We start from the raw sequence: 26,395 nt of genomic DNA, 5'->3' as shown, positions 1-26,395 counted from the left end.
ACAGGGTCCCATCAATATATATGTAAAGAATGACAGACGATCTAGAGACATGACAGGGTGAAGACGTGTTTTTGTGGTGAGTTAGATTTGGTTAAATATCAGTTTGTTTCATTATTATTAGATCTAGATCTCATCTCAATTGAAATCTGTGACTATTGTCATAAAAGGTTATGTAGTTCAGAAGAGACGTAACTTCAAGTTATTTAAAGTTGATCTATTACACAAATAATATACTAACGCCTGCATCGGTTCATCTGTACCAGGAAGTTGTGGCTACAATCCAACGACCTGCTTACTACAGCATGTTAACGATAGGGCTTGGTCCAATCTCACCTTGACATTAGCATGTTTTTGAAAAAAAATAATTAAATGCTGACGACTAGATTAGGCCCTCACCGACTAGATTAGGCCCTCATCGACTAGAATAAGCCATCACCGTGCAGTGAAATGCTTTATAGTTGCGCTCGGACCCGTGGAGTGACCTCGAGTCTCCATGTGACTTATATTCTAGAATTGTTCATCCTTAATATTTGGGTCACGACAAATGGTGTCCATAGGCGATTTAAAAAGAGTGTCCATGTTTGTGTGTCTATGTGTTTGTGCTGTGTCTAAGACCTTTTATAACAACAACGGCAGGACTTTCACAGACCTAAGGTTTTAAAACTTGAAGCTTAGTGCCAACGTTCTCTGAACTAGATAAGTCTGTGTGGCGAACTCTCGGTCTGACGTTCAACATACAGAGATACTAGTCTTGGGGTTTCGCTGGGTAAGCGATAAATAAGATAGACCGACGATAAGCCGCCTTTATTGCTCCACAATGTTTCGATTCCGAGTATTTCATTGGGACTCTCTTAGTTGGGTTTTAAAACTTAGATCTAGTTGGTTTGAACTTTGTTGCTTGACTGTGTCTCTGATTCAGGAAAACTTTACAATTTGGCGGGGAAAGAAAAGTAAAAAAGTACAGCGTGTTCCAAGTAAGAACTAAAACGACGTCTGCTCATTGTTTCTACTTCCGGAACTTGTGGCACGTCGGTGCGGTGCGGGAGAAATATCGGCGCTGTCAATGAAGTATTGTGTATGTAGTGTGTGTGTGTGTATTTGGTGTATGTGATGTGTGTGTATATGACGTGGGTGTTGTGTGTGTATGTGATGTGTGTGTGTGTGTGTTTGTCCCCCTGGTGGATGACGTTGGTGCTGAACTACCAACCAATGGCTGGAGTCACGGACATCGCCTTGGAGTTCAACTGGACCAGCGGGTTTTGAACTCCTCACCCAACAGGAACTCACTCAAGTGGTTGGCTGAACTCAGTGGCGTAGCTAGGAAATTTGTCATCGTTTGGGGGCCCGGGGGGCCGCTCTTACATTTTGACATTCGACATCATGACATGAGAAAAAAATCGTAATATTTAATATTTTATGTAAAAATAAAATTTTAGCCATCCATTTGTGGGACCCCCCTCAAGTGGGGACAGGGGGGAATTTCAAATTCTCCCCCCCCCCATCATAGCTACGCCAGTGGGTGAACAAAAAAAGTCAAGGCTGCATGCATTAAGGTTGTCAAGTCATAAGTTACATGCATTAAGGTTGTCAAGTCATAAGTTACATGCATTAAGATTGTCAAGTCATAAGTTACATGCATTAAGATTGTCAAGTCATAAGTTACATGCATTAAGATTGTCAAGTCTAAGTTACATGCATTAAGATTGTCAAGTCATAAGTTACATGCATTAAGATTGTCAAGTCATAAGTTACATGCATTAAGATTGTCAAGTCATAAGTTACATGCATTAAGGTTGTCAAGTCATAAGTTACATGCATTAAGGTTGTCAAGTCATAAGTTACATGCATTAAGATTGTCAAGTCTAAGTTACATGCATTAAGATTGTCAAGTCATAAGTTACATGCATTAAGGTTGTCAAGTCTAAGTTACATGCATTAAGATTGTCAAGTCTAAGTTACATGCATTAAGATTGTCAAGTCATAAGTTACATGCATTAAGATTGTCAAGTCTAAGTTACATGCATTAAGGTTGTCAAGTCTAAGTTACATGCATTAAGATTGTCAAGTCATAAGTTACATGCATTAAGATTGTCAAGTCATAAGTTACATGCATTAAGATTGTCAAGTCATAAGTTACATGCATTAAGATTGTCAAGTCTAAGTTACATGCATTAAGATTGTCAAGTCATAAGTTACATGCATTAAGATTGTCAAGTCTAAGTTACATGCATTAAGGTTGTCAAGTCTAAGTTACATGCATTAAGATTGTCAAGTCTAAGTTACATGCATTAAGATTGTCAAGTCATAAGTTACATGCATTAAGGTTGTCAAGTCTAAGTTACATGCATTAAGATTGTCAAGTCTAAGTTACATGCATTAAGGTTGTCAAGTCTAAGTTACATGCATTAAGATTGTCAAGTCTAAGTTACATGCATTAAGATTGTCAAGTCATAAGTTACATGCATTAAGATTGTCAAGTCATAAGTTACATGCATTAAGATTGTCAAGTCATAAGTTACATGCATTAAGATTGTCAAGTCTAAGTTACATGCATTAAGATTGTCAAGTCATAAGTTACATGCATTAAGATTGTCAAGTCTAAGTTACATGCATTAAGGTTGTCAAGTCTAAGTTACATGCATTAAGGTTGTCAAGTCTACGTTACATGCATTAAGGTTGTCAAGTCTAAGTTACATGCATTAAGGTTGTCAAGTCATAAGTTACATGCATTAAGGTTGTCAAGTCTAAGTTACATGCATTAAGGTTGTCAAGTCTAAGTTACATGCATTAAGGTTGTCAAGTCTAAGTTACATGCATTAAGGTTGTCAAGTCTAAGTTATCAAGTAATGGTTGTCAAGTCTAAGTTATCAAGTAATGGTTGTCAAGTCTAAGTTATCAAGTAATGGTTGTCAAGTCTAAGTTATCAAGTAATGGTTGTCAAGTCTAAGTTATCAAGTAATGGTTGTCAAGTCAACGTTAGGAACTAGTTGAGATGTGCTTTAAAAACCTACACAAACACCTTGCTAAGTAAGAGTTAGGTTGTCTATGTCCAGGCAGAATGTCAAGGTTTCAAACGTGCTTCTGTATGTCTAAATGAAATGTACATCAGGACGTTCTTACTTCAGCTTTATACGTCTGTCACGTTGGATTCTTATGTCCTACGAGTGTTCACCTCGTCGTGGGTGTTAGAGATTGAAACCTCCACCAAGTCTTTGGCTTTCTTGGCTGTTTCTGTTGAAACAATCCGTGGGCTTGCGATTCAAAAAAAAAAATATTTAAATCTTACGTAAAGAGATTGATACTTTCGTTTTGGCACTTTGCTTGAAAGAATCATTAAAAAAATATTTATGATAAAAAAGAGGTTCCTAGTCAAATATGAAATACATTATCGACGCTCCATAGTTCCATAGGGGCTGAACCTCAGGCCTTGATTTCTCTGGTGAGTTAATCCTCTACTTAGAAGATGGACGCGTACAGTGACTGACCTAGTAGTGGTATTGAGCGGTGTGGCTGGGGAAGGGAGAGTAGGGTGGTCACAGTGCAGGTCAACTCCGCTGGACAAGTGCTCATGACGTTTGATAACGGCACTACAATCATGGTAGTGGATTCTACAATCATGGTAGTGGAGTCTTCAATCATGTTAGTGGACGGTCGTTGACTTGTGGCACCAAACTACAGGTAGTCAACTAAACCTCTGTAGGCGTATTGTATATTAACTTGTAAAACTTGAACAAACTTGAAGTAACTTCTTTGTGAACAAACTACTAAATTGAACTTTTATTACAATATAGACAAATCTTAACTTTAGATGACATGAAATAAAATGTAGTAGACTTTAGTAATAATATAAAAATGGTATTTTGAACAAAATCTAACTCACTACAAAAAAACACGTCTTTTCACTCTGGCAATCTGGACTCGTCTGTTCTACCTAAGACAGCTGACGTCAATGCCGCTTACCTTGCGTCATTCACACTGCATAGCTAGCCTCTTCCCACCGTCTCCATAGAAACACCCACAAACTCCATAACATTCTAGAATCATGTTAGTTGACTCTACAATCATGGCAGACAACTCTACAATCATGCATATTTCAGTGTACAATCATGCTGGTTTAGTCTACAATCGTGTTAGTGGACTCTACAATCATGTATTTAGATCTTTGTTGTTATTAAAATTCTCTGTTATGACGGCAAGCACTTCCAGCATAAGACATAGTGCAGCTTACAACGAGCTGGCTTTGTTTACTCTTTGATTGTAAAATAGCCTCTGTCTCCCAATCACCGCTAAAAATGTTGTCTTCGACTGCTAAGATTTAGATATATCTTTTTTTTTATGCGCCTGAACATAGATTTAAACTAAAAGACGCTTTCAGCCGATAGAAGCCGCCATTGTCTTCAGTTCATGTAACCGGATCTACTTTGTATCAAGGCCTTGGTATCAATCCGCTTTATCATTCAGTTCGATTACATTATTCCCTTCATTGACAGTGTGGGTAACTCGGGTTAAGGCTATATAATGTCAAGGTCGGTAGATTACTAGATGGTGGAGTGTCACACATCACGTGATAACATTCACAACGACAAAAAGCATATCAATAAATACACTGTACAGTACGATTATTTTGACTTGTAAAAAAAAAAAAGACTTAAAAGTATCAACTAACCAAGGCGAGTGTGTCTCGTTAGCGTGGTTTTGGTCTCACAATCGTAGCAGGAAGTTGACTGTCAAACCGCAGTTCTTGTCCTGAAGGGGGAAATGGAGGACTTTCATTATTAATAAATGTCCTTACGTAGGCAGTAAGCTCACAATAGAGGATGTTTCTGGAGTCACTTTCTAGGGACTTGTTAAGAATTACAAAACTTTGAGATACTTAACAGAGGTGGAATGATACCAAATTTACAGTAGCACATCTAGAGGAACCAAACAGTACAGGAACTTATCTTTAGTTTCAGCTTGATCTGGACATCAGTTTTGAGTTGTGTATACATGCGTTCCATTCTGTGTACAATGTTTGTGTGTACATATCACGCAATCAAAGTTTGATCACTCTCGTACGATGTCAGGTTTTGTTTTTTTCTAAATCCTTCTTGTTATCAGCAGATCGATTTATTTTTTTCTTTGTCCTAGTGATAACTTTCCTTGTGATCACGCCATAGGGTAACCCAAACCAGCAAACTGTTGAATAACTGGATATATTATGTATTACTTCCTCTAAGGAACGGTGAATAGCTCTCACAAGGGCCGACAACCAAAAGTTGATCAGGTCTCTTTCTGCGATGCTATGAATTATCTTTCTTTGGTGACAAGTACGGGCCTACTTGGATTACTTGCTTGGCCTAGTTAACTGTTAGGTCTATATGACGTCATTTGCCATTGTGAAAGTGTGGATCACGTGACTAATGTAGGGTTAGTTATGAATACAGAGTTTTGTGTGAGTAAAATGTCTAAGATGTGTTTGCGTGAGTAGACTATTTGAGTTGCATGTTAGTGGGAGTAGACCGAGGTGTGTTTTTTTTTTTGAGGGGTGGGGGGAGGATATCTATCTCATTAAGTGTAAGTGCCAAGTTAAATTCAATTATTCTTGTTTTTTAAAGATTTTTAGACATGTTTCTGTGTTGAATGTAGTTTAATCATTGAGCTATTATGTTCTTCCAGCTATTCAATTGTCGTTCTTATTTCATCCATTAGAATAGAGTTATTCTCATGATGCGATCCTTAAGTGGTTAGCTTCCTTCCTGATCTAAGATTTTATTGAAAAGAAACAGATTTGTCTTGGTTTATGTACGTTTGTAAAGGGAGCTAATTGATACAAGTGAGCAGAAGTCTGAGACTCCTACGCACTGCCATGTTTCAGTCATAGTTACAAAAAGAAAATGAACATTTAGTGTCATTACTAGCCAGCACACTACAGAGACTTGTCACTGGCATATAAAAGTAAGGGGTCTCTAAACTCGTGCATCTGTCTGTGTAGGTAACGTAAGCTAATAATCTGGAGAGGTCAGAACTCGCCAGCACATCAACCACATAGTCTTTTGAGTTGTTTCAATCAGTTCATTGCTGAGTGCAATCTGTCAGTGGTCATCATTTGGATTGTTTATTGACCAGGTCAATTAAGTGACCAAAGGGAGATAGAGAAGAAACAGAACTATTTCAAACATCCTCTTATAGGAGCTAATTCTAAACAATGAATGTTGTCTGTCCACGTACCTCCCTCCCTCCTGTACACAGTTTTATGTTAACAAATCTTACAACACACTTTTTTGTTTTCCACAGCATTCTGTTATGACCATGAATTATGTGAATAGAATGAGATGTAATTCTAGTCACTGCATAAGCTTGATTTATGATTCATTTTTGTCTTCTGACATGGCTTGAAATACAGGTTTTATTGTTTTTGTTGCAGGAGTCACAGCAATGAGACCACAACCGACTCTGAAGTGAATGTTCTTGTGGATGACTTCATAACTTATTTTAACTTGAGCCAAGAACAAGCCTGGCATCAACAAATCTTCCAGGAAACAGTTTTTTTGCTTGGATTTAATTAAATATCTTCTCGTCGTTTCTATCAAACAGCTTGAACTTTGGATATTGGATCATTCTGTTTCTTTCTGTGATTGATTCTGTGTGGATATTTAATATACAAGTTAATTTCAAAGAGCTTGGATTACTTTATTTCCTGTGTATAAAGCAAGATGTGAGACAGTATTGAGTTTGATTTGTAAACATTTGACTGAGCTAGTTCGTCAGCCTTGAAAGACAATCCCCAGAACATAGTATATGGACACGCCTTGTCCTAAGTGACCTCTCAAGACTTGGACAGCACTGGCTGACACTCTTGGACATATTGAAAGCAGTATTTGATTCCCCTGAGAATTCACTGCCAGACGTCTGGTTTAGGGGGAACAAATCAAGGGAGACCAGCGTTGGCCAAGACCAACTCATTGTAGATTCTCCGTATCTGCTAGTAGTTTTTGTGAAGCCTTCCAGTTAAAGATTGACGGGGACGGGTCTGCAGAAGACGATGTCCAGAAAGGTCAAGGGGTTACAGCTATGATACCCTTCATGTCCAAAAAGAAGAAATTCAAGTTCCAGGTTGGTCTAAATGTTATCTTATCTTATCTAATGCAGACGTTATTTAAAAAAAAGAAGATGATTACGTCCTAGGCGTCATTCATTTAGTCATGCATATTAACCAAATGACCTAAATTCTGCCAAGTCACTGGTTATCCTGGCTGGACTTGTTGTTTTAGCCCTCTGACTTAGTAGTGGACGAAAGGGAGAGTTGGAATGAGACCGATCGTCATAGCAGGCCTGAACACTGACCTGTGGTCAGTGGAAACTGACCTGTGGTCAGTGGAAACCAACAGCTCATTGCCACGACACTGGTCAGTGTTCAGGCCTGCTATGACCATTGGTCTTGGTTTGAGCATGATGGTTTGTAGGCAGTAAAGTTTCCTTTATGTCAGGTTCAGTACTGATCTCAAGAAAATTTGGTGGGATGGGGGGTGGGGAGAGGTAGTGTGGATAAATTGAAATAATTATTTAAAAAAATAAAAAAAGAAATAAGTTAATTAGTACCAAGACTATTTCATTGAAGGGTTTATGATGACATTTCTTTTCTCAGCAATAATTTGTCTCTAAACTGATTTGTTTTGTCAATTGTTGCTTCTGATTTGTTTTGTCAATTGTTGCTTCTGATTTGTTTTTCAATTGTTGCTTCTGATTTGTTTTGTCAATTGTTGCTTCTGATTTGTTTTGTCAATTGTTGCTTCTGATTTGTTTTGTCAATTGTTGCTTCTGATTTGTTTTGTCAATTGCTGCTTCTGATTTGTTTTTCAATTGTTGCTTCTGATTTGTTTTGTCAATTGTTGCTTCTGATTTGTTTTGTCAATTGTTGCTTCTGATTTGTTTTGTCAATTGTTGCTTCTGATTTGTTTTTTCAATTGCTGCTTCTGATTTGTTTTTCAATTGTTGCTTCTGATTTGTTTTGTCAATTGTTGCTTCTGATTTGTTTTGTCAATTGCTGCTTCTGATTTGTTTTTCAATTGTTGCTTCTGATTTGTTTTGTCAATTGTTGCTTCTGATTTGTTTTGTCAATTGCTGCTTCTGATTTGTTTTTCAATTGTTGCTTCTGATTTGTTTTGTCAATTGTTGCTTCTGATTTGTTTTGTCAATTGTTGCTTCTGATTTGTTTTGTCAATTGTTGCTTCTGATTTGTTTTGTCAATTGTTGCTTCTGATTTGTTTTGTCAATTGTTGCTTCTGATTTGTTTTTTCAATTGCTGCTTCTGATTTGTTTTTCAATTGTTGCTTCTGATTTGTTTTGTCAATTGTTGCTTCTGATTTGTTTTGTCAATTGCTGCTTCTGATTTGTTTTTCAATTGTTGCTTCTGATTTGTTTTGTCAATTGTTGCTTCTGATTTGTTTTGTCAATTGCTGCTTCTGATTTGTTTTTCAATTGTTGCTTCTGATTTAAGATACAATCTTGTTGTTTTCTCAGGTACAGCTTGGACTAGAAGAGCTCGCGTCTGTTCCATTTGTTACTGGTGTCCTGTTTGCTAAAGTCAGGCTTCAAGAGGGCGGCAGCTTCACAGATGTATCTTCAAGGTAATGTTAGTCTTGAGTGGAGACACAGACACCCACACCCAGGAAACACCTTCACCAACACAATATTACCGTCCATCCTTTCATAACACTAAGACACCTTGACTTTGGTACACTCACAGAGTCATTATTCCTGTCAGTAGCATGTATGGTGACACTGACTGCCTTGTTTGTTTTGTGTTATATATGCATGGGAGAGAGTTATGTCCCTGTGTTGGTGTGTTCCCTGGCTAGGAATGTAAACATTTTACAGTTTATGTAATCACAATGTTTTGGTAATGAGGAGAGTTTTGTAAATGGTTAGGATTAGTTGGTGTAATTAAAATACTGCTTGTAGAATCTGATAAAACAAAATGCAGGATGATATATTTTGTAGGCAGGTCATTCATGCACAGTATTACTGTACTAACAACTTGACTAGCAACAATAACTATCATGATGATATTAGATGAATATTCTAACTTTCTAGCTTCCACTTATAATGCGTTAGTTAGTAGGTCCAATACTTGACTTCACATCAACTTGTTTCATTAATATAACTACTTGCTATAACTTCTCAAATTCAAATTATTACAACTTGCTAGAATAAAACTAACAATCTCAACTGGACTACTTCACTCTTCTAATGATTTCAACTGACTTCTTCAACTAACTACTGTTGACTTACTTCTTCTACTGACTTAGATCCACTTACTAAGCTCAGCTCCACTCACTAAGCTCTCAATCTTTCATATGAATAATGCTTTCAGTCATACCTAACCTTGTTGATGTCCAAGGGCTGAGCCGAAGGCTCTTCGAGCCCTAAGTTTGAAAAAAAACCTGTTTGGATGCCAAACAGTAAGTGTGAACACAGTTCTGTTTGAGAGAGACCCGAGTCAATGCCTATGTAAAGCATTGCTGTTTCCAATGCCTTTGGCCCCCGACGCATGCTTGGCTGCACATGGCCGAAGGCCGAGGACACCGGGAGCCTCCGCCATTTTCCTTCGTTATACCAAGCTAACCGTAACGGTCCCTTTGAGGATGTGTGACAGGTTTGTGGGGACTTTTTTACAACCTCGCCCGTGTAAGAGGTGGACTCTCGTCTACCCGTGGGCATCCACACGGGAGTTATGTTTCGCCATTCATTTAGCCTAGCTACCCCCTCAAGTAGCCGTTTCCACCCAGGTGCCACGATGAAGCAGAACAGCGTACCCAGGGTCATACCTAACCCGTGTGTTCACTAGTTACATTTTCACGCTCTGTATTCACCAAATTCACTAAAGTACAATTAATATTATACCTTTGTCACCACCTCAAAATAGGATGTCCTACTGTATGGCACCAGCTTTGAGGTGGTGACAGAGGTACAACATGTTAACTATTTCGTCTGTGACAGTTGGTTTCATAGAGGGAATGAGGACGAGTGCCATTCTTGTCATTGTTATAGCTTCATTAGTGGTTTGTTGTTTGTTTGTTTTTTATTACTCTGGACCATTAACAATATTTGGTCATTATTATATGGTTGTTAAAGCTTTTATGTTTATGCAGATTTTATTTATTATTTATTTATTTTGAATTGAATTAACTGTTGTCTACATTTGTCTAAATCATAATGTTATCTGAACAGCACTGTCAGGCTGACCTAACTTCCTTCTCTGAGACACAGTGCTGTGTGGAGACTGATAAATAGCTAATTTGTTTTTTGTTAGGGGGGGGGGGCGGTGTGATCAGCATAAAACTGTTTGACTGCCTATCTAGAGGGCTTAAGTCGGAATCCAGACTTGGTCTGACCTGTGTTTGCTGAGCCCCCTAAAGGGGGGAACAGAATTCTTCCCTAATACTCTTCCCCCCCCCCCCTCTACCCACATGTCTACTAAAGAGATTGGACCAGAGCATGAGAAAGCATGAAAGAAGAGCAATCAACAGTCACGGAGTGTTCAGATAAAGATTTTGTGTGTGTGTATAATTTGTAACTTTTGTTGCCTTATGTTTCACATCTAAATTTTAAATACAATTCATGTTTCTACATCTGTATGGTGTGTGGTCTAAAAGGATCTAGATGTTTACACAATTTTTGTTGTCATATCCACAGGGAAGAAGTACACAACAATTGTGTCCAATGGAAAAGTAAATTTGAATTTCCCTGCAAGATGACAGCAAGCTTAACAAATGGTGTCCTTGACCCTTGTATAGTTAGAATCTCAGTTAGAAAGGTGGGTCACTCTAGAAACTAATACATTTTTATAGAGTTATATATATATATATATATGTGTGTGCCTATAGTGTATTGATGGATGTCTGTGAATAGTGCACGTCCAAGGGTAGAACTTAATCACTGCTGAATTGACTGCAGTCTGACTAGTACAATGACTTTGGTCTGTGATGTCCTACCAAATCTTTTCTGTGATACAATCTGGACCCTGGTCTGCTTACACTGCAGCATGAAGGCCATTAGAATTGGTCTCATCTGAGATTATTCAGAAATGGATATGGACCCTAGGTGGAGAAGGTTGAGCATCCTTGATTTCACTGAAAGTTCTTGCTGACTTAGTTAAACCTATTAGTTTGGAGAAGACTTGAACTTTGTACCTCAAGAGCTTCTGATAGTCACAAAACGTCAGAACTATTTTTTACTTTATTTATTTGTTGAAATATTTTAATTGTGTACCGTCATAGTAACAACTTTTGATTGTGTACAGATAGTCAGTCATAGTATCAACCTTTGATTGTGTACAGATAGTCAGTCATAGTATCAACTTTTGATTGTGTATAGATAGTCAGTCATAGTATCAACTTTTGATTGTGTATAGATAGTCAGTCATAGTATCAACTTTTGATTGTGTATAGATAGTCAGTCATAGTATCAACTTTTGATTGTGTATAGATAGTCAGTCATAGTATCAACTTTTGATTGTGTATAGATAGTCAGTCATAGTATCAACTTTTGATAGTGTACAGAAAGTCAGTCATAGTATCAACTTTTGATTGTGTACAGATAGTCAGTCATAGTATCAACCTTTGATTGTGTACAGATAGTCAGTCATAGTATCAACCTTTGATTGTGTACAGATAGTCAGTCATAGTATCAACTTTTGATTGTGTACAGATAGTCAGTCATAGTATCAACCTTTGATTGTGTACAGATAGTCAGTCATAGTATCAACCTTTGATTGTGTACAGATAGTCAGTCATAGTATCAACCTTTGATTGTGTACAGATAGTCAATCATAGTATCAACTTTTGATTGTGTACAGAAAGTCAATCATAGTATCAACTTTTGATTGTGTACAGATAGTCAGTCATAGTATCAACCTTTGATTGTGTACAGATAGTCAGTCATAGTATCAACCTTTGATTGTGTACAGATAGTCAGTCATAGTATCAACCTTTGATTGTGTACAGATAGTCAGTCATAGTATCAACCTTTGATTGTGTACAGATAGTCAATCATAGTATCAACTTTTGATTGTGTACAGAAAGTCAGTCATAGTATCAACTTTTGATTGTGTACAGATAGTCAGTCATAGTATCAACATTTGCTTGTGTACAGATAGTCAGTCATAGTATCATCATGTTTTTGTTTGTGATATATACATTATCTAAGTCTCTCTCTGAAGTCTTCTTTGCCTGAAAACAAAATGAATCCCATTCACTGGTTTATAGTTTCTCTTTCTTCTGTTCTGTTGTCAGTTTTATTTCTTTGGATTCTTTCCAATTGTCTCAAAGATTTGTTTCTTATCTTTAATTTTAGATTTTTGATTGCTTTAAAAAAAACTAAATCCTTTATTTTTAAATTGCTGATAACATATTTAACACAAGTACTTTTTTTTTTTCTTGAAATTTTATGATTGTTTTGAAAAAGACAAATGTTTGTGCAAGTTATTATTATGGCTGATTGAATCCTTGACAAATTGAATGAACACAACTGAACTTCACACTTGAACATTTCATCTAGAAACAAATGTCAAGCTTGATTTTTGTATTGGCCAATGGCAACTTGGTAGAAACAAAATGATGGATGAAGCAAGCATAAAAAGTTATGGACTCTGAATTATGTGACAAGGATCATTCCCAAACACTACAGCGATGGCCGGCTGCCTGGTCGTGCGGTTTGCGCGCTCGTCTGTTATTCTGACTTGTCGACAGTCCTGGGTTCAAATCCAGCCCGCTCCCATCCCCCTGCTGTACTGCGGGAGGTTTGGACAAGGAAGTCAATTATCTTCAACTCTGAAGGAACATCCAAAACATGAACAACATTTTACAAACAAAAAGAATTTTCTTCAAAGTTGATTCCTGCATAAACACATTCAAATTGACATACTCTCACACATAAATGTACACATACACACACATTGAACTAAAATAAGAATTAATTCTCTGGAGAGTTGTAATGTCATGATTTTATTTCACACTTCAACGAACTGGACATGGCGTGTGTTTCTCTTGACTTTCTTCTCTCGTGGTTTTGCTTTTAAACTAAAACTTTTTTTCCCCCAAATTTAAAGATTGTTTCAGTACATCACCTTATTACTACTAACGCTCTAGCTTTGTGCTGAGTACACTGCTCTAGGGCAGAAAACCACCAACTCTTGGGAGGACAAGAAACTCAACACCTCTTCATCTCCGATGCTTTAAGGCAAATTCTGAAAATAAGGTGACAAGATCAGATCTTTCAAACAGCAGGGAGCCAGGACCTCTGCAGTTACCAGCGGTAGAGATGTACACCAAAAGCCACTGGGTGGAATTCCGCAGGATAAATTGTTTTTATATGGCTCCTTTTGTCTCGAAAGGCAATAGATGAGCCCAGATAAGTCACTGGTTTTGGTTTAATCAGCAGCACCAGAGTTTCCTCTCCGGGGCACATTCCCGGGCCTGGGTGGTCCATGCGTCATGATCCCTCTCTCGACCTTGCTGATGTGGTCCAAAGGAACGCATCGCGTTACATTTGGCACCAACTCAGTTGCTGAAGCTGCTGGAGGGAATTTCATAGCTGATACTCCCAACGCCTAATGGGCTTCACTCCTGATTTCTCCTTGAGGTTGTCTCCTGAAGCCTCAGTACCGCTAGGCAGCGGGGGTTTGAAGTCAGAGTACCCCTCTCCTAGATGAACTGCTTTACTAGGCTCCATCTGCCCGAAGCTCCCAGTTATGTGTCGCCAGGTATCCGACTGTTAGTAAGAGCAGTTTCGCCGGGATTAATATCTAAGCCACACGAGCAGGCCAGGTGCTGGACTTAGTTGTCAGAGGCTATTTGAGAAGCATGCCATTAGGAGTATTTTATAGACAATGGGAGCTTATCCCCATTGACACCCCTGGCCATGACAACCGTTGTATATTGTATAGTGATCCATAAGTGGGCAGGGGAGATGCAGGTTGTCCACTCTTTAAGTTTCACTCATGTCTGTGAAACATGAAACTTTTTAAGTTGGACACCAACAGTTGGGAGAACAAACAAAAAGGTAGAGGATGGACCTAGGTGGAGGACAAGCATGATGGAGTGGGCCTAGGTGGAGGACAAGCATGATGGAGTGGGCCTAGGTGGAGGACAAGCATGATGGAGTGGGCCTAGGTGGAGGACAAGCATGATGGAGTGGGCCTAGGTGGAGGACAAGCATGATGGAGGGGGCCTAGATTAAAAATAGTGATAGCACCAGAAAAGGGAAAAAAAGATTGAAATTTCAGCAGTGTCTGTTGATTGTAAAAACCTTACTTTTGACCAGGCATAGATATTAAAGCCACTTGAGTCACATTCTGGAGACATAAAATCCCATAGAAAAGTGTCACATTCAAAGATGTTTAGAACAAACTTTGTTTAGTGTTTATATCAAACCTTGAAACTTTATTCCTACAAATGTTGTTTCAGGAGCTCAAAGGAGGCAGGTCCCATCAAAAACTGGGCTACGTCGACCTCAACCTTGCCCACTTTGCTGGAGGAGGCAAGCTATCAAAGCGCTACCTACTAGAAGGCTATGACACCAAGCACAGGCAAGACAACTCCAACATTAAGATCAGCGTAGAGTTGTCTCTCATCTCTGGGGACCCGGTTTTCAAAGTGTATGTCTTGTAACATTATTGTTTTATGGATAATTAATTTTAATTTGTTTCATGATTTTTTAAAATCTTTAGAGTTTTTGAAATTTTCACTTTAAATCTTATTTGAAAAAGAAACTTGTATAAAGATTTATTCAAAATGATTCACAGATGATTATTTATAATGATTAAACTTTTAAAATATTGATCTTCACATCTCTAAGACACAAGTCATCTTCTTGCAACTTAAGATAGGTCTGTGGAGACTTACAGACACTATAAAAAATCAATGATTTGTAATTTATATTTTTAAACTTCATATACAAAATTCAACAGACTGAAGTAAACTTTCTTTATTATAGAAGAATTATCGACTGACTTTCAGTTTGTTTTTATACATCTCTATCTTCAGGCCTTCCAACCATTCAGTGTCTCAGAGTTCATCCGTGACAGGTCACACTGACCCCATTGACCTGAGACCGTGTGACAATCACAGCGAGGATAGCCTGGCGTCTAGTAGTAGTGGATTTAGTAGTTTGACCCGCAGGGGGAAAATGGGATCTCAGATGTCAGGTTTGTTTTCTCTTTGTTTTCTACACAATCTCTTTGTTTTCTACACAATCTCTTTGTTTTCTACACAATCTCTTTGTTTGCAGTTCAACTTTGTCAGTTATCACCAGCAATGTGCTTCTATTTTAAAATTATTGCAGAAAGAACTTACAACTAAAAGCATTTTGAACATTGATATGAACATAATAAAATAAAGTTAGTCTTCATTCCTTGTCCAGTACCAGCATATGTTAGGTTCTCCTCACAAAAAACTAATGTAATATATAAAGTGAAATGTAAGGAGTATGTATGTCCTGCATAGGAATCAACACCGTTTGACCAATCCTGATAAAATTTGGCATAAATGTTCCTTTGATCATGGCGAAGATCGTAGTATATGTTTAATGTCCCTCCTATGACCAGAAAGCCCTAAAATAGTAATATAGAAAAAAAAAGTATCTTGATTAAAGAATGAAACTTTTTAACAATCAAGTCAACCTGATTTCATAGTATTTTATATTAGATATGAATATGTTGGCTAAACTTGTAAACCCATTTTAACACTCAACTTTCATTTAAGTGGCAAAATATTTTTAAAAATGTTATTGGCCATGCTTGACATAGATCTAAATCAAATCCACTAGATCAGTAATGCGCCAACTAAGGCCTGCAGGCTGGGGTCATATTTAGCTAGTATAGACTAAAGTTTAAAAAAAAGGACAGTGATGTTAATCCCAAGTAGAAAACTGGCACAAAAAATGCAAAGAAAACAGAGCTGGCAGAAGAAAAATGCTATAGTAAAAAATCAGGGCAACTGACAAAAGCTCCAGCTGGAATAACCTACCTGCCCAGTGTGCAGGCAAACATTCTGGGCTCACATAGGTCTCACCAGCAGGAAGCACAAAACTGCAGTGCAAAGCCCTCAGCCACCTGGATGATAGAAGAATTTAAATTGGAATATTTAAAAGAGAGTCTTGTTTTCTTTTTGTAGTATTTACTGAGAATGTTATAATCATTATGCATTAGAGTTATGTTTCCTTATGCTGTATTGATTTGATTTCAGATGGAGTTGATCTAGAAGTAAACCCAGTTGATGGTCTGGGTCACTCCCGCAGTGCTAGCTACGCTTCCCAGCATTCCAGAGGCTCAGGGTATGGTTCATTCAGTCACAGCCGTCAGTCCAGCACTGGCAGTGAATTTTCTCTTGGTCACACTAGGTGATTGTTTGCTTGCTTTGCTTGAACACTCTTAGTTTAACATTAACTCCCTTTTGTTTTGTTTTTATTGCCCCTGACAAATTTAAATTGATTTTTTGAATCACTTTATTTTGACCATGTTTTCCTACACACTGTCATGATAATTAAAGAAAATGAATTACAAGCTTTTTGGACAGTTGAACTGTAGAACATTTTGTTGTTACTGTTCATTAACCCATTTATGCCGAGTGACCTGTTATTGTAACACAAACCCCCATGGTAATTAATTATATCCTACTGTTAAAGGCCACCGCGGAAATGTGATTTTTGTACTCATGTAAGCTTTCTGGGGATAGGCTACTCCTTATCATCACAAAGCACACAGTTAATCAAAGCATTGGAGAGATTGGTGACTGCAGCCTCCTCCAATAGTCATGTAGTAAATTTTCTGCAGCATTTTTGAAGATCCTTCTGAAGGCATAGGAATATGTAGGAATAGAACTTTCCTGAACTGTGTCATGCACTAACAATTTTTCTACTATTACGTCTGTAAGAGTCATGCTATCCTGATGTGGAAGAGAAACTATCATTGTCCCATTAGTAATACACTTCTAATTTTGCATGTTCCAGTTTTGAAACACTAGGCAAATCCAGCACCACTAATAATAGCTTTTACTTTTAAAATCTGTAGAATCTCTCTGAAAATGCTCTGGTGCAGAGAACAGATTCACTTGATGCTCTTGTTAGTGCTGTCATGAGACTTGATCGCTTTGAAAACCATATTTTGAAACTTGCACGTCACTGACAATGCAAATTTAGGCTGCAAACAATGCAATTTTGATCCAATGGATAAGCTTTCCTAGCTGAGACCTCCCAGAAAATAACTCAATGATAGATGCATAATTTGTATTTCAAATAAAACAAATTTCAGCCTTGATCAATCAATCCTTATTTCCGTATTTTAGTCGTCATTGGTGCAAGCAATTTTTTTGCAGCAAGGCCATTCGTTTCGGCTTTAAGTTATCACTTGTCTTTTGCTGGCCATTTTCAACCATATCTTGGCCAAGCCAAGCTAATAATTATGAGGATTACAGTGTCTGAGCATTTTTTATCTTGCAGTTTAGTGAGACACTCGTACAGGCACTCCCTGGACAATAACTGTTTGTGTTTACTTTTTTTTTTTATTTAGCATTGCACTTTTGGTTACGCCCAGTTTAATGGGACAACAGGTACAGTGAGATAGATCACAAATGAAGTCTTCAAGAAAATAGATGGAGGCACATTCCATTCTCTAATTGATGACCAAAAGCAGTATTGTTTGCAGATAACAGTATTGTCCTTGTCGCTTCATCTGGTGGCCGTGTTTGTTCCCATGAGTCCTGTCTCTCATTATTTGAAAACAAAAATCCAAGTAGTGCAGCCAAACATAATCAGAGTCTACAACCATTTCAGTGGGAGCTGTAGACAGAGCGGATGAAAACACTTGATATGTTGCAGGCATCAATCCCTGGAAAGAAATGGTATTCCTCTGTTCTTCTGTTTGGAAATGGATTTTAAAAAAATGCATGGTAACTGCATAAAATACATTTTCAGAAGCCAATGATGAGATGACCGGGGGATGAAATGAATGTGATAGTCAAACAGGAAAACCAAACATTGTGTGTTCAATGTCATAAGAATACATTTACATATTGAAAACTGTTGTCTGAGAAGCAGGTGATACTATGACTGGTTGTACTACTGAATTTGCCTAGTGTTCCAATTTAGCAACTCCTCATTACTCAGCAATGGGATGTAATACTTTGCCTAGTGTTCCAATTTAGGAACTCCTTATTACTCAGCAATGGGATGTAATACTTTTTTATTTCTCTTCAAATTCCTGTTTCTTATATTTTTCTACGTGCAAAAAGTTAAAAAAATCCCAACCCTCAGCATAAATGGGTTAAAATCTATTTTTGAAGTGTACCTTCACCAAGGGGCATAATGCTGAATAATATGACTGTTTTTTCAACACTTAATTGTCTACCTTGAAAGTTCTTCATGTTTTAAAGATTTACAACTTGACTTTCATTTAAAATAAAATGAACTTTTGAAGATGAAGACTTCAAGTAACCTCAGGTAGATTTTGCTTTCCCAAGAATTATTTTGTCACGCTTGCCAATATTTTAACAATATACTTGTAGAGTTGTGTACCTTCAATGTATGCATCTGACATGTACTATTTATTGGCGTAGTCTAATACAAAATATCTAGTCATAAGAAGTAGGGGTAACGTCCTCTTCAAATAAGAAGTGGGGGTAACGTCCTCTTCAAATAAGAAGTAGGGGTAACGGCCTCTTTAAATAAGAAGTAGGGGTAACGGCCTCTTCAAATAAGAAGTAGGGGTAACGTCCTCTTCAAATAAGAAGTAGGGGTAACGCCCTCTTCAAATAAGAAGTAGGGGTAACGCCCTCTTCAAATAAGAAGTAGGGGTAACGCCCTCTTCAAATAAGTAGTAGGGGTAACGCCCTCTTCAAATAAGAAGTAGGGGTAACGCCCTCTTCAATTTTTGATTTTGGCTTTTATATTATAGCAACCTTTGTATATTTCAATTTCATAACAATAAAAATGGAATAAAAAGGGAGAATACTGAAGATATTTTAGGTATGGGATGACATCCTTTAGAATGATACAAAACTTGGATGTAAACTTTCTTCATCTTTTAATTGAGTGAAGACAAAACTAAAAATTGCACATTAATCTGGAAGTTTTTATTGAGGTCAAGGTTAGGTTTGAGACTTCTGCTCAGCAGAAAAAAATTAAAGACGAGAAGAAAACTATTTGGCCGTAACCAATGGTTTTGAAACAAAAAAAAAGAAATGGTAATTAAAAAAGAAAAGTTGTTGTAATGTTGAATTATAAAAAGAAATTGTGTAGCAGTATAATTGGTGGTGGTGTTTTTTTTTGTATTCGTAAAACATACAACCAAAAAAGAAACATATTTTCACCTCATTTTTCTAATAGGTAGAAACTCCTTCACCTATGTAACAATGGATTGATCACCATTCTTAATTAGATCATACATTAGGTTCTCTTTCATGACTACTATAGCACTACATTAATTGGTTAGCAGGTAATTAGTACGTCTAGTAGATCATACTTACAGTCCAACAGTTCTCAACAGTTTACTGAATAGTATATGTCAGTGCTTAGCTGCTGCTAGAGTGTTGTCTCACCACATAATCTTAGAGTATCATTTGTTACCTAACTCTCAACCTGATACATAAACTTTTATTTCAGTATTTTTATTTTTATTTTAGATGTGAAAAACTTATTGTTACCTAGTCCAGAATATTTTCTTTTCTTTAATGTGTACATTTCTTAATATACCCAGGAGATATTCAAATTACTTCTTTATTATCTCCCTTACATTTATTAAGTTAACAATTGGAAAGAAAAACTATTGTTATGAACTAACAATAACAATAACAGTTTATTTCTAACAAGTGTCACACATAATAAAGTCAACCATCACTTACACTGCACTGCTGAAATAATGTCCTAATATCTTGAAGCCACTGAAGTTTTAAAAATTTAATTTAATGAAAAGTAAATGAATAACTCTTGTGTAGATCTTGTAGAGAAAAAAAAATGTAATGTGAAATTGTTGCTTTGTAGTAATCAGGAAGTCTATCCTTCAGCCACCATTAGCCTCTTAGATCCACTCAGTAATTCTTTATGTTCATATTCTAGTGTTGTCTTTATAGATCGATGTGTGCTAGCAGTTAGTGTAGAGGTCTTACATCAGTGTAGATGCCCTACATTGGGGTAGAGGTCTTACATCAGTGTAAATGTTCTACATTGGTGTAGAGGTCTTACATCATTGTAGAGGTCTTACATCAGTGTAGATGCCCTACATCGGTGTATAGGTCCTACATCATTGTAGATGCCCTACATCGGTGTAGAGGTCTTACTTCAGTGTAGATGCCCTACATTGGTGTATAGATCCTACATCAGTGTAGATGCCCTACATTGGTGTATAGGTCCTACATCAGTGTAGATGTCCTACATTGGTGTATAGGTCCTACATCAGTGTAGAGGTCCTACTTCAGTGTATCTGTCTTACATCAGTGTAGATGTCCTACACTGATGTAGAGATTCATTATTACCCTTGCAGCTGTTATATGGAGTTGTTTTTTTTTTCTGCTAATTTGAAAAGTAAACTGAGCTTTAAAAAACAAAAGATTTTTTTTTTCATTCACTTAAACATTGGAATGTTTCATGTTTTATTAGCAAACTAAAATTTAACCAAAAAAAAAAATGTATTGCTCTCTATGCATGACATTAAATGTGTAACTTCAATGAGATTCTATTCTATGTGGATTCATGCCATGAAGCAACAGTTGTGTAGATGTTGTTTTTATCATGTATAACATTTCTCTCTTCAGAACTCCTAGCAGTGTTGGATCAACATTGGAGAGGAGACGTGTAAGTGAATTAATCTTTTTAAAATTCAGAAGTTTTCCCTTTTCCTGAGACCTTTTAGCTCAGCATCTTCAGTGAAGTGCAGTAGGGAATCGGCGCCTACGTTGGTCATTAGAAAGGCTTTTATCAAACAACCAGGCCTGGACAAGGGATTCCCCATCCCAAGTCCTGTCTGAGGACTCCCAGCGATAGACAGCCATGTTGGTTGAATGGGCTAAAACCGGGCCATGCCGCATACACAGCGCACCATCCACGTTCCTGGGCCCCACTCTCTACAAGTGGAGTTTGTCTCATATTCCTATAATGTAACCGCCACTGTTCCGTGCAGGGACCACCACTCCAGTTAATGGGATACTGATGACGGCCCTCTTTGTGGAACGGCATGGCAGACTTTTTGGACTGGAGTGCTGGCTACTTGTTCCATCCCTACCCTGAGTGAGAAAAAAAAACAAAAGCTCACCCAGGGGGTCCTGCAAGGGCCTGGTTCGCTACTCGTACTTAGCCTATCTAGTTCCACTACTAGACGTTTCCACCGGAGGCGCCATGATGAGGCGACGGGTAGCTGGAATCCTCCGGCTCAGCATCTTCAGGTTTCTATCTCTTCTCAGACTTGTGAAATCATCTCCCATTATTTTTCGATAACATTTTCCTTTTAACTTGCATATCCTCTAGGTGAGATTATCTTTGTGAATCTTGTTCTTGTCAGACATCCAAGGTTTTATACAAGACCTACATATTTCACTATCATCAAATTCAGTCAAAGTAATTTTTATTTGCTACGTGTCAGCATGAAACTATTTTAGAGTTACTCCTTCATCAGGCCGCAATCTTTTGTTCCACCTTTCAGGTCTATTGTCCAGCAGTTCCGCCTCATACTGTCCCAGTGGAGGATCTAGTATTTAGTATTTACTGTTCACTTTATTTCTCATCTTTTTTTGGCTGTTTGCTATGTTTTATTTTTTTTTAATTCTGGGTTTCAATTTCAGTGAACTGTTAGAGACCTGTTCTTTCTCAAACATTTTTAAAATGTGAACATTTTTGAGTTTGTGGATTACCTTTTGGATTTTTGCTAAGGATATTTAAAATTCTTTTTTTTTTTATGTTTATTTATTGTTGTTTTGTTTTCATTATTATTTAGTGCAGTTTAACATTATTAAATGTTTACATTGTAATAGCTTTTAATAAGCATTAATCATTTCTGAAGGAAACTATTGTACCAGTAGTGTTGATACTAACTTCAAAAAAAAATACTTTTTTTTTTATGTTAGGCCATGATGTTTATAAGAAGATAAATAGACGGCCTTGTAGAAAATATTACTTTCAATGTAAACCTTTTATAAACTTTCTAAGCCTAAGATTCGAAAGGGTTTTATACGTTGATACAATTACATGAATTGACAATTAGAAACATATTCATAGATTGTTACAATAAATTATGCAAATTTTCATACTAATTTCATAACATCTTGTTTCAGAAAATTGAAGAATCGGGTAAAGAGGTTGTGGTCGGGGCCACGAGAGTGGATGCTGAAGCTTTAGTACAGGAGTTGATAGAAAGTACAGACTTGAACCCTACCAGCGTAGAAGAAGGTAACTTCTATTTTTTTGTTTATGAGTTGACTCCCCTGGAACTATTAGCTGTGTCATAGTCAGTCATTGGATTATAGCACCAGAAAGCTAATACAACTATACGAATGTAGTGGGTGTGTGTGGGTGGATGTGTGTGCAGAAGATGAAACCATGAGCTGATCTGTCATCATTGATGGTAATACGTCCTGTGAGTAGAGAATAAGGAAGTGTTTTTGTTGTGACTTTGTTTCAATATTATTTACATTTATTTCGACTAGATTCTATCTCCAGTTGAATCTGTGCATGTAGTAATAAAAAGTTTAAAGTTATATGTTTTGTTTGAAGGTTCAAGTCATTTCAAGCTCTACAATCAATACTATAATATGCCTACATTGGTTCAGTTGTATTAGTTATCTAGTGCTATAATCTAACGACTATCACAAGGTGTCTCATCAAAATATTTAATAACAAAGGAAACCATTAAAAATGTTTCTCATACTTATCTACATTTCAAGCAACCTGATTCCATTCACTGTACAGAAGTTTCCATTTCATTTTTATCTGTAATGGAGAACAAATTAACCAGGCTGGGCCCACATCAGCAATATAAATCTTTACATAGTGAAAGGTAATCTTGGATTTGATATGGTCAACAATAATATAACGTTATGACCTAGATTCTTTGTTATTGAGAATATTGTTTGAAATCAAGAAATGTCGAACATGGAAACTTCTATTTTTTTATCATTGTAGATGTTCTTAAGTCAAAGTACTCAGGAGAAAAAATCTTATCACAGAAGGGAAGATAATTACGTCCTACTCATATTCCTGTGTTAATCTAGACATGTATGTTAATTAAAGACTCAATAAAGTCATTGGTTTTCCTGGCTTATTGAGGCATACCTATTCCATAGTCTTATGGCACAAGAGAAGAATGAGCACTTTGATGAATTTATCCCTGCATGAGGAATAAGTAATGTGCCTCTTGATTTTGGCAAAACCATTTATTCTCTTCTTCTGTTATCTCTACATAGTTTCATTTCACTAAACAAACTCCACGGCTCTATGCTTTCATTTTTCAAAATGGTTTATTTTAAAATTTTCAATAATAATAATAATTTTTTATGTATATCTTTGTATCATTAGACTTTGTCCCTCACTGTTTGAATAGTGTCCAAAGTTCCATGCTGTTAAAACATCTCAGAAACTTTGATGTCACCATGTTTTCCCCATTCATGAGTTCTCCATCCCACAATCCTACATCTATGTAACTCTCCATGACACTCTATCACTTTGTGTCTCTTGCAGGAAGTGAGGTTTCTGTAAGCTAAGGGAAGACAACTCCTTCGCATTTTGTCCTGTCCAAAGCAACATTCCTTCCCCTAGCTAGCATGTTCTTTGGTGTAGAGAGTATAATATTGTTTGACCAGTTTAGAGAGTAGATTTGAAGTTTGGAGAATCTTATTTGTGAAAGTTGATATCAAATTTATGTTGGACTGACGGATGTTAAGATTATACAATTCTGTGACCTGACCTTGAACTCAATAAAAAAATATATATACACATCTGCTCGACATCCATTAATTTGTTTTCTTATTTGAGCACTTTTTCTTTGTTTTTCTGTTGTTTTTTTTTTATTGCACACAAAACAAAAAGACAAGAATCTTTGTCATGTTATATATTTAATTTTTTTTTTTAGTTTGTATGAGTTACTAAACCAGCAGGACAATAAAAAAAAAACATATCCAATGGGAGGGGGACTTCTAATTTTTTTTGACTGAAGACATTTGTCTTGTTACACAGTAAGAAACCTTCCCTTATCAAACATTTTGATTCAAATACATTTTTTTTTTAAACACCAACAACGTCTTTTGATAGTCACAATTTTTTAATATACAATTTATATGTTATAATATTTGTATGGGCTTGGGTAATGTCACGTTAATCAGCAAATGGTAGAACTTAAGAAGGATGAACAAAAACAAACGAACGAGGAAGTTTTTGAATAGAAAATAGATTTGATGAAGAATAGGTTTCATGGAAAACATAATTCAGACTTTTTTATATATATATATATATATATATGTTTGTCCATTTAAAAACAAAATTTTTTTAAGTTAAGTTTCCTGTCAAGTTTGGTAACTCTACAATATTTTGGTTTTGAGTTACCTTTTCTTCATTTGTTTTCTTTCTATTTTTAGTTTACACTTTTTTTTGTTTATTCCAATTTTTTTTTCTTTAGCATCAGGGCTGCAGCTTTTAGTTCAAAAAGATGGCACAATGGCACTTAGGTAGTGGTCACATGAGTGCACTGACCTAAAGACATTTTGTATTACACAAGCAGAGGTTTATTTATAGTTCTTGGCGTTGGGAAGGTCAGCTGGACACAAGGTCATGTTTGGACAAGTTGTCAATCAATGTCCAGTAGACAAAGTGTGCATATAGAGAGTAATGTGTGGAAGAAGATTGGTCTCTGTAAATGTGTCTTAGCCCCCACACTGACCATGTCATCTGTTGAATAGCATGATTCTGTGTGACATCTATTGTGTGTGTGTGTGAAACAAGTAGAATTGTCCTAAACATCGCCATGAGGTTGAATGTCAGTCTGGTCACCCCTAAATTTGTTACTTTGAGGAAACATTGAATTAAAACATAAAGTAGAATAAGATACCAAGCAGAAAACTAATTAAAAATAATTTTTTTTTTGGCTAATGTTTATCTTTAAAACAACCTGCTTTGAACATTAAAAACAAGCATGTTCTCATTTATTTGTCAAAGTATTGGCCAACAGATCAGAAGAAAGCATATATGCATCATAACACTACTACTAGGATCTGTACTTGTTACTAGCTGCACTTACCTATATACTAAAGAAATCAGACATAAAGATCCAGTTGTTTTAAATATTTTATACATGAACTCATGCAAATGTTATTTGTCAAAATATACTTTTACTTAAATAGAAATTACAATTTTTAACCTAAATCTTTTTCATTAATTATTAAAGAATCAGCAAAAGTATTCATTTTAGCTTGACTTGTTTAAAAACTTTAAGCCAAAAAAAGTACATGAAACAAAGTATTTGTATAAGTAGAGAGCAGGGCTATGGAGATATTCAAAACTATCTCATGTGAAAGTAAGCATTTTTTAAAAAGCTTTTTTATTTAGTTCATTGTTCACATTTCCAGTAGAGTCTGTTCAAAGATCAGTTTTCAGTACTACTTTCTCAGTATTATTTTAGATGAGTTCTATAAGAATTAAAGTATTCAATTTGACTTCAATAATGTTTCTGAGAGCTTTGGTTTAAAATCTTGACATCTATCAATACATTTAAAAGTTTTTGTGTTTTTATTCAAGCTTGATAACCCCCCCCCCTCCCCTATTCATAGTAATGATAAAAAGAATTAAATCAAACATGAGCTTATTTCAAGTGTACATACAATTAGAATGCACATATGACAGAAATTGTGAAGAACTAGATTCAAAGCATGTTCATTAAAAAAAAAATAGATTTACGAGTTAAGCCTATTTAGTTTCCCATGTCTATAAAATAAATTAACTCCTTCCCTTTGAGTGTATGTCATGGTTAAAACAATGTCTAGTAATTACCAACCAAGTGTTTCTTCTGAACATCAAATGGATTTATCAAAAAAAACAACAACATTCCGTTGTATAAATCACTTAAAAGAACAAAACCACATCTTTTTCAGTTCTTTGCGTCTGCTTTACTTTCATTAGGCCATCATCAAAGATGTGTTTTTGTTGAATGTGTAGCCTGGCTGAATTGAGTTTGCCTGGTGAAAGTCATCAGAAATGAAGAGATGGCCTTAACCTTGACACATGTTCTTAAAAACCACACAAAGTGTATGTGGTGGGAATGCTTAAGTTTTGTCCCACTAATTGGTATGAAGAACAAGTTTTGTCCAAACTTTCTGATGACATTGTTGTATGTTGTTTTATAGGATGTCAGGAAGGAGCTGTTTTGTTCTTCGTGAAGATTAAA

General features: G+C 36.4%; 1 protein-coding gene across 12 annotated transcripts in view; it reads left to right on the top strand.

Moving 5' to 3' along the window:
• LOC106053045 (early estrogen-induced gene 1 protein-like) overlaps positions 1 to 26,053 on the top strand; it is a 76,326-nt gene extending 50,273 nt beyond the window's left edge. For 6 of the 12 annotated variants that reach the window (XM_056042818.1, XM_056042820.1, XM_056042819.1 and 3 more), the window contains 10 exons: positions 6,407 to 7,095; positions 8,503 to 8,609; positions 10,678 to 10,798; positions 14,448 to 14,638; positions 15,027 to 15,187; positions 16,227 to 16,380; positions 20,787 to 20,826; positions 21,671 to 21,718; positions 22,299 to 22,413; positions 24,635 to 26,053. In XM_056042818.1, coding sequence (XP_055898793.1) covers positions 7,054 to 7,095; positions 8,503 to 8,609; positions 10,678 to 10,798; positions 14,448 to 14,638; positions 15,027 to 15,187; positions 16,227 to 16,380; positions 20,787 to 20,826; positions 21,671 to 21,718; positions 22,299 to 22,413; positions 24,635 to 24,687 — 1,032 coding nt within the window. In that variant the 5' untranslated portion in view covers positions 6,407 to 7,053 and the 3' untranslated portion in view covers positions 24,688 to 26,053. Of the gene's footprint in view, positions 1 to 6,406; positions 7,096 to 8,502; positions 8,610 to 10,677; positions 10,799 to 14,447; positions 14,639 to 15,026; positions 15,188 to 16,226; positions 16,381 to 20,786; positions 20,827 to 21,670; positions 21,726 to 22,298; positions 22,414 to 23,700; positions 24,040 to 24,634 lie in introns of those variants that run through there. The other 6 variants (XM_056042826.1, XM_056042824.1, XM_056042825.1 and 3 more) reach the window with 6 other exon arrangements.
• Positions 26,054 to 26,395: the final 342 nt, after the last annotated feature.

Source organism: Biomphalaria glabrata, chromosome 9 (assembly GCF_947242115.1).
Source record: "Biomphalaria glabrata chromosome 9, xgBioGlab47.1, whole genome shotgun sequence".
Classification (NCBI taxonomy): Eukaryota; Metazoa; Mollusca; class Gastropoda; family Planorbidae; genus Biomphalaria; species Biomphalaria glabrata.
Note: the sequence above shows the minus strand (reverse complement) of the source record. Positions and strands in the feature narration are given on the sequence as shown.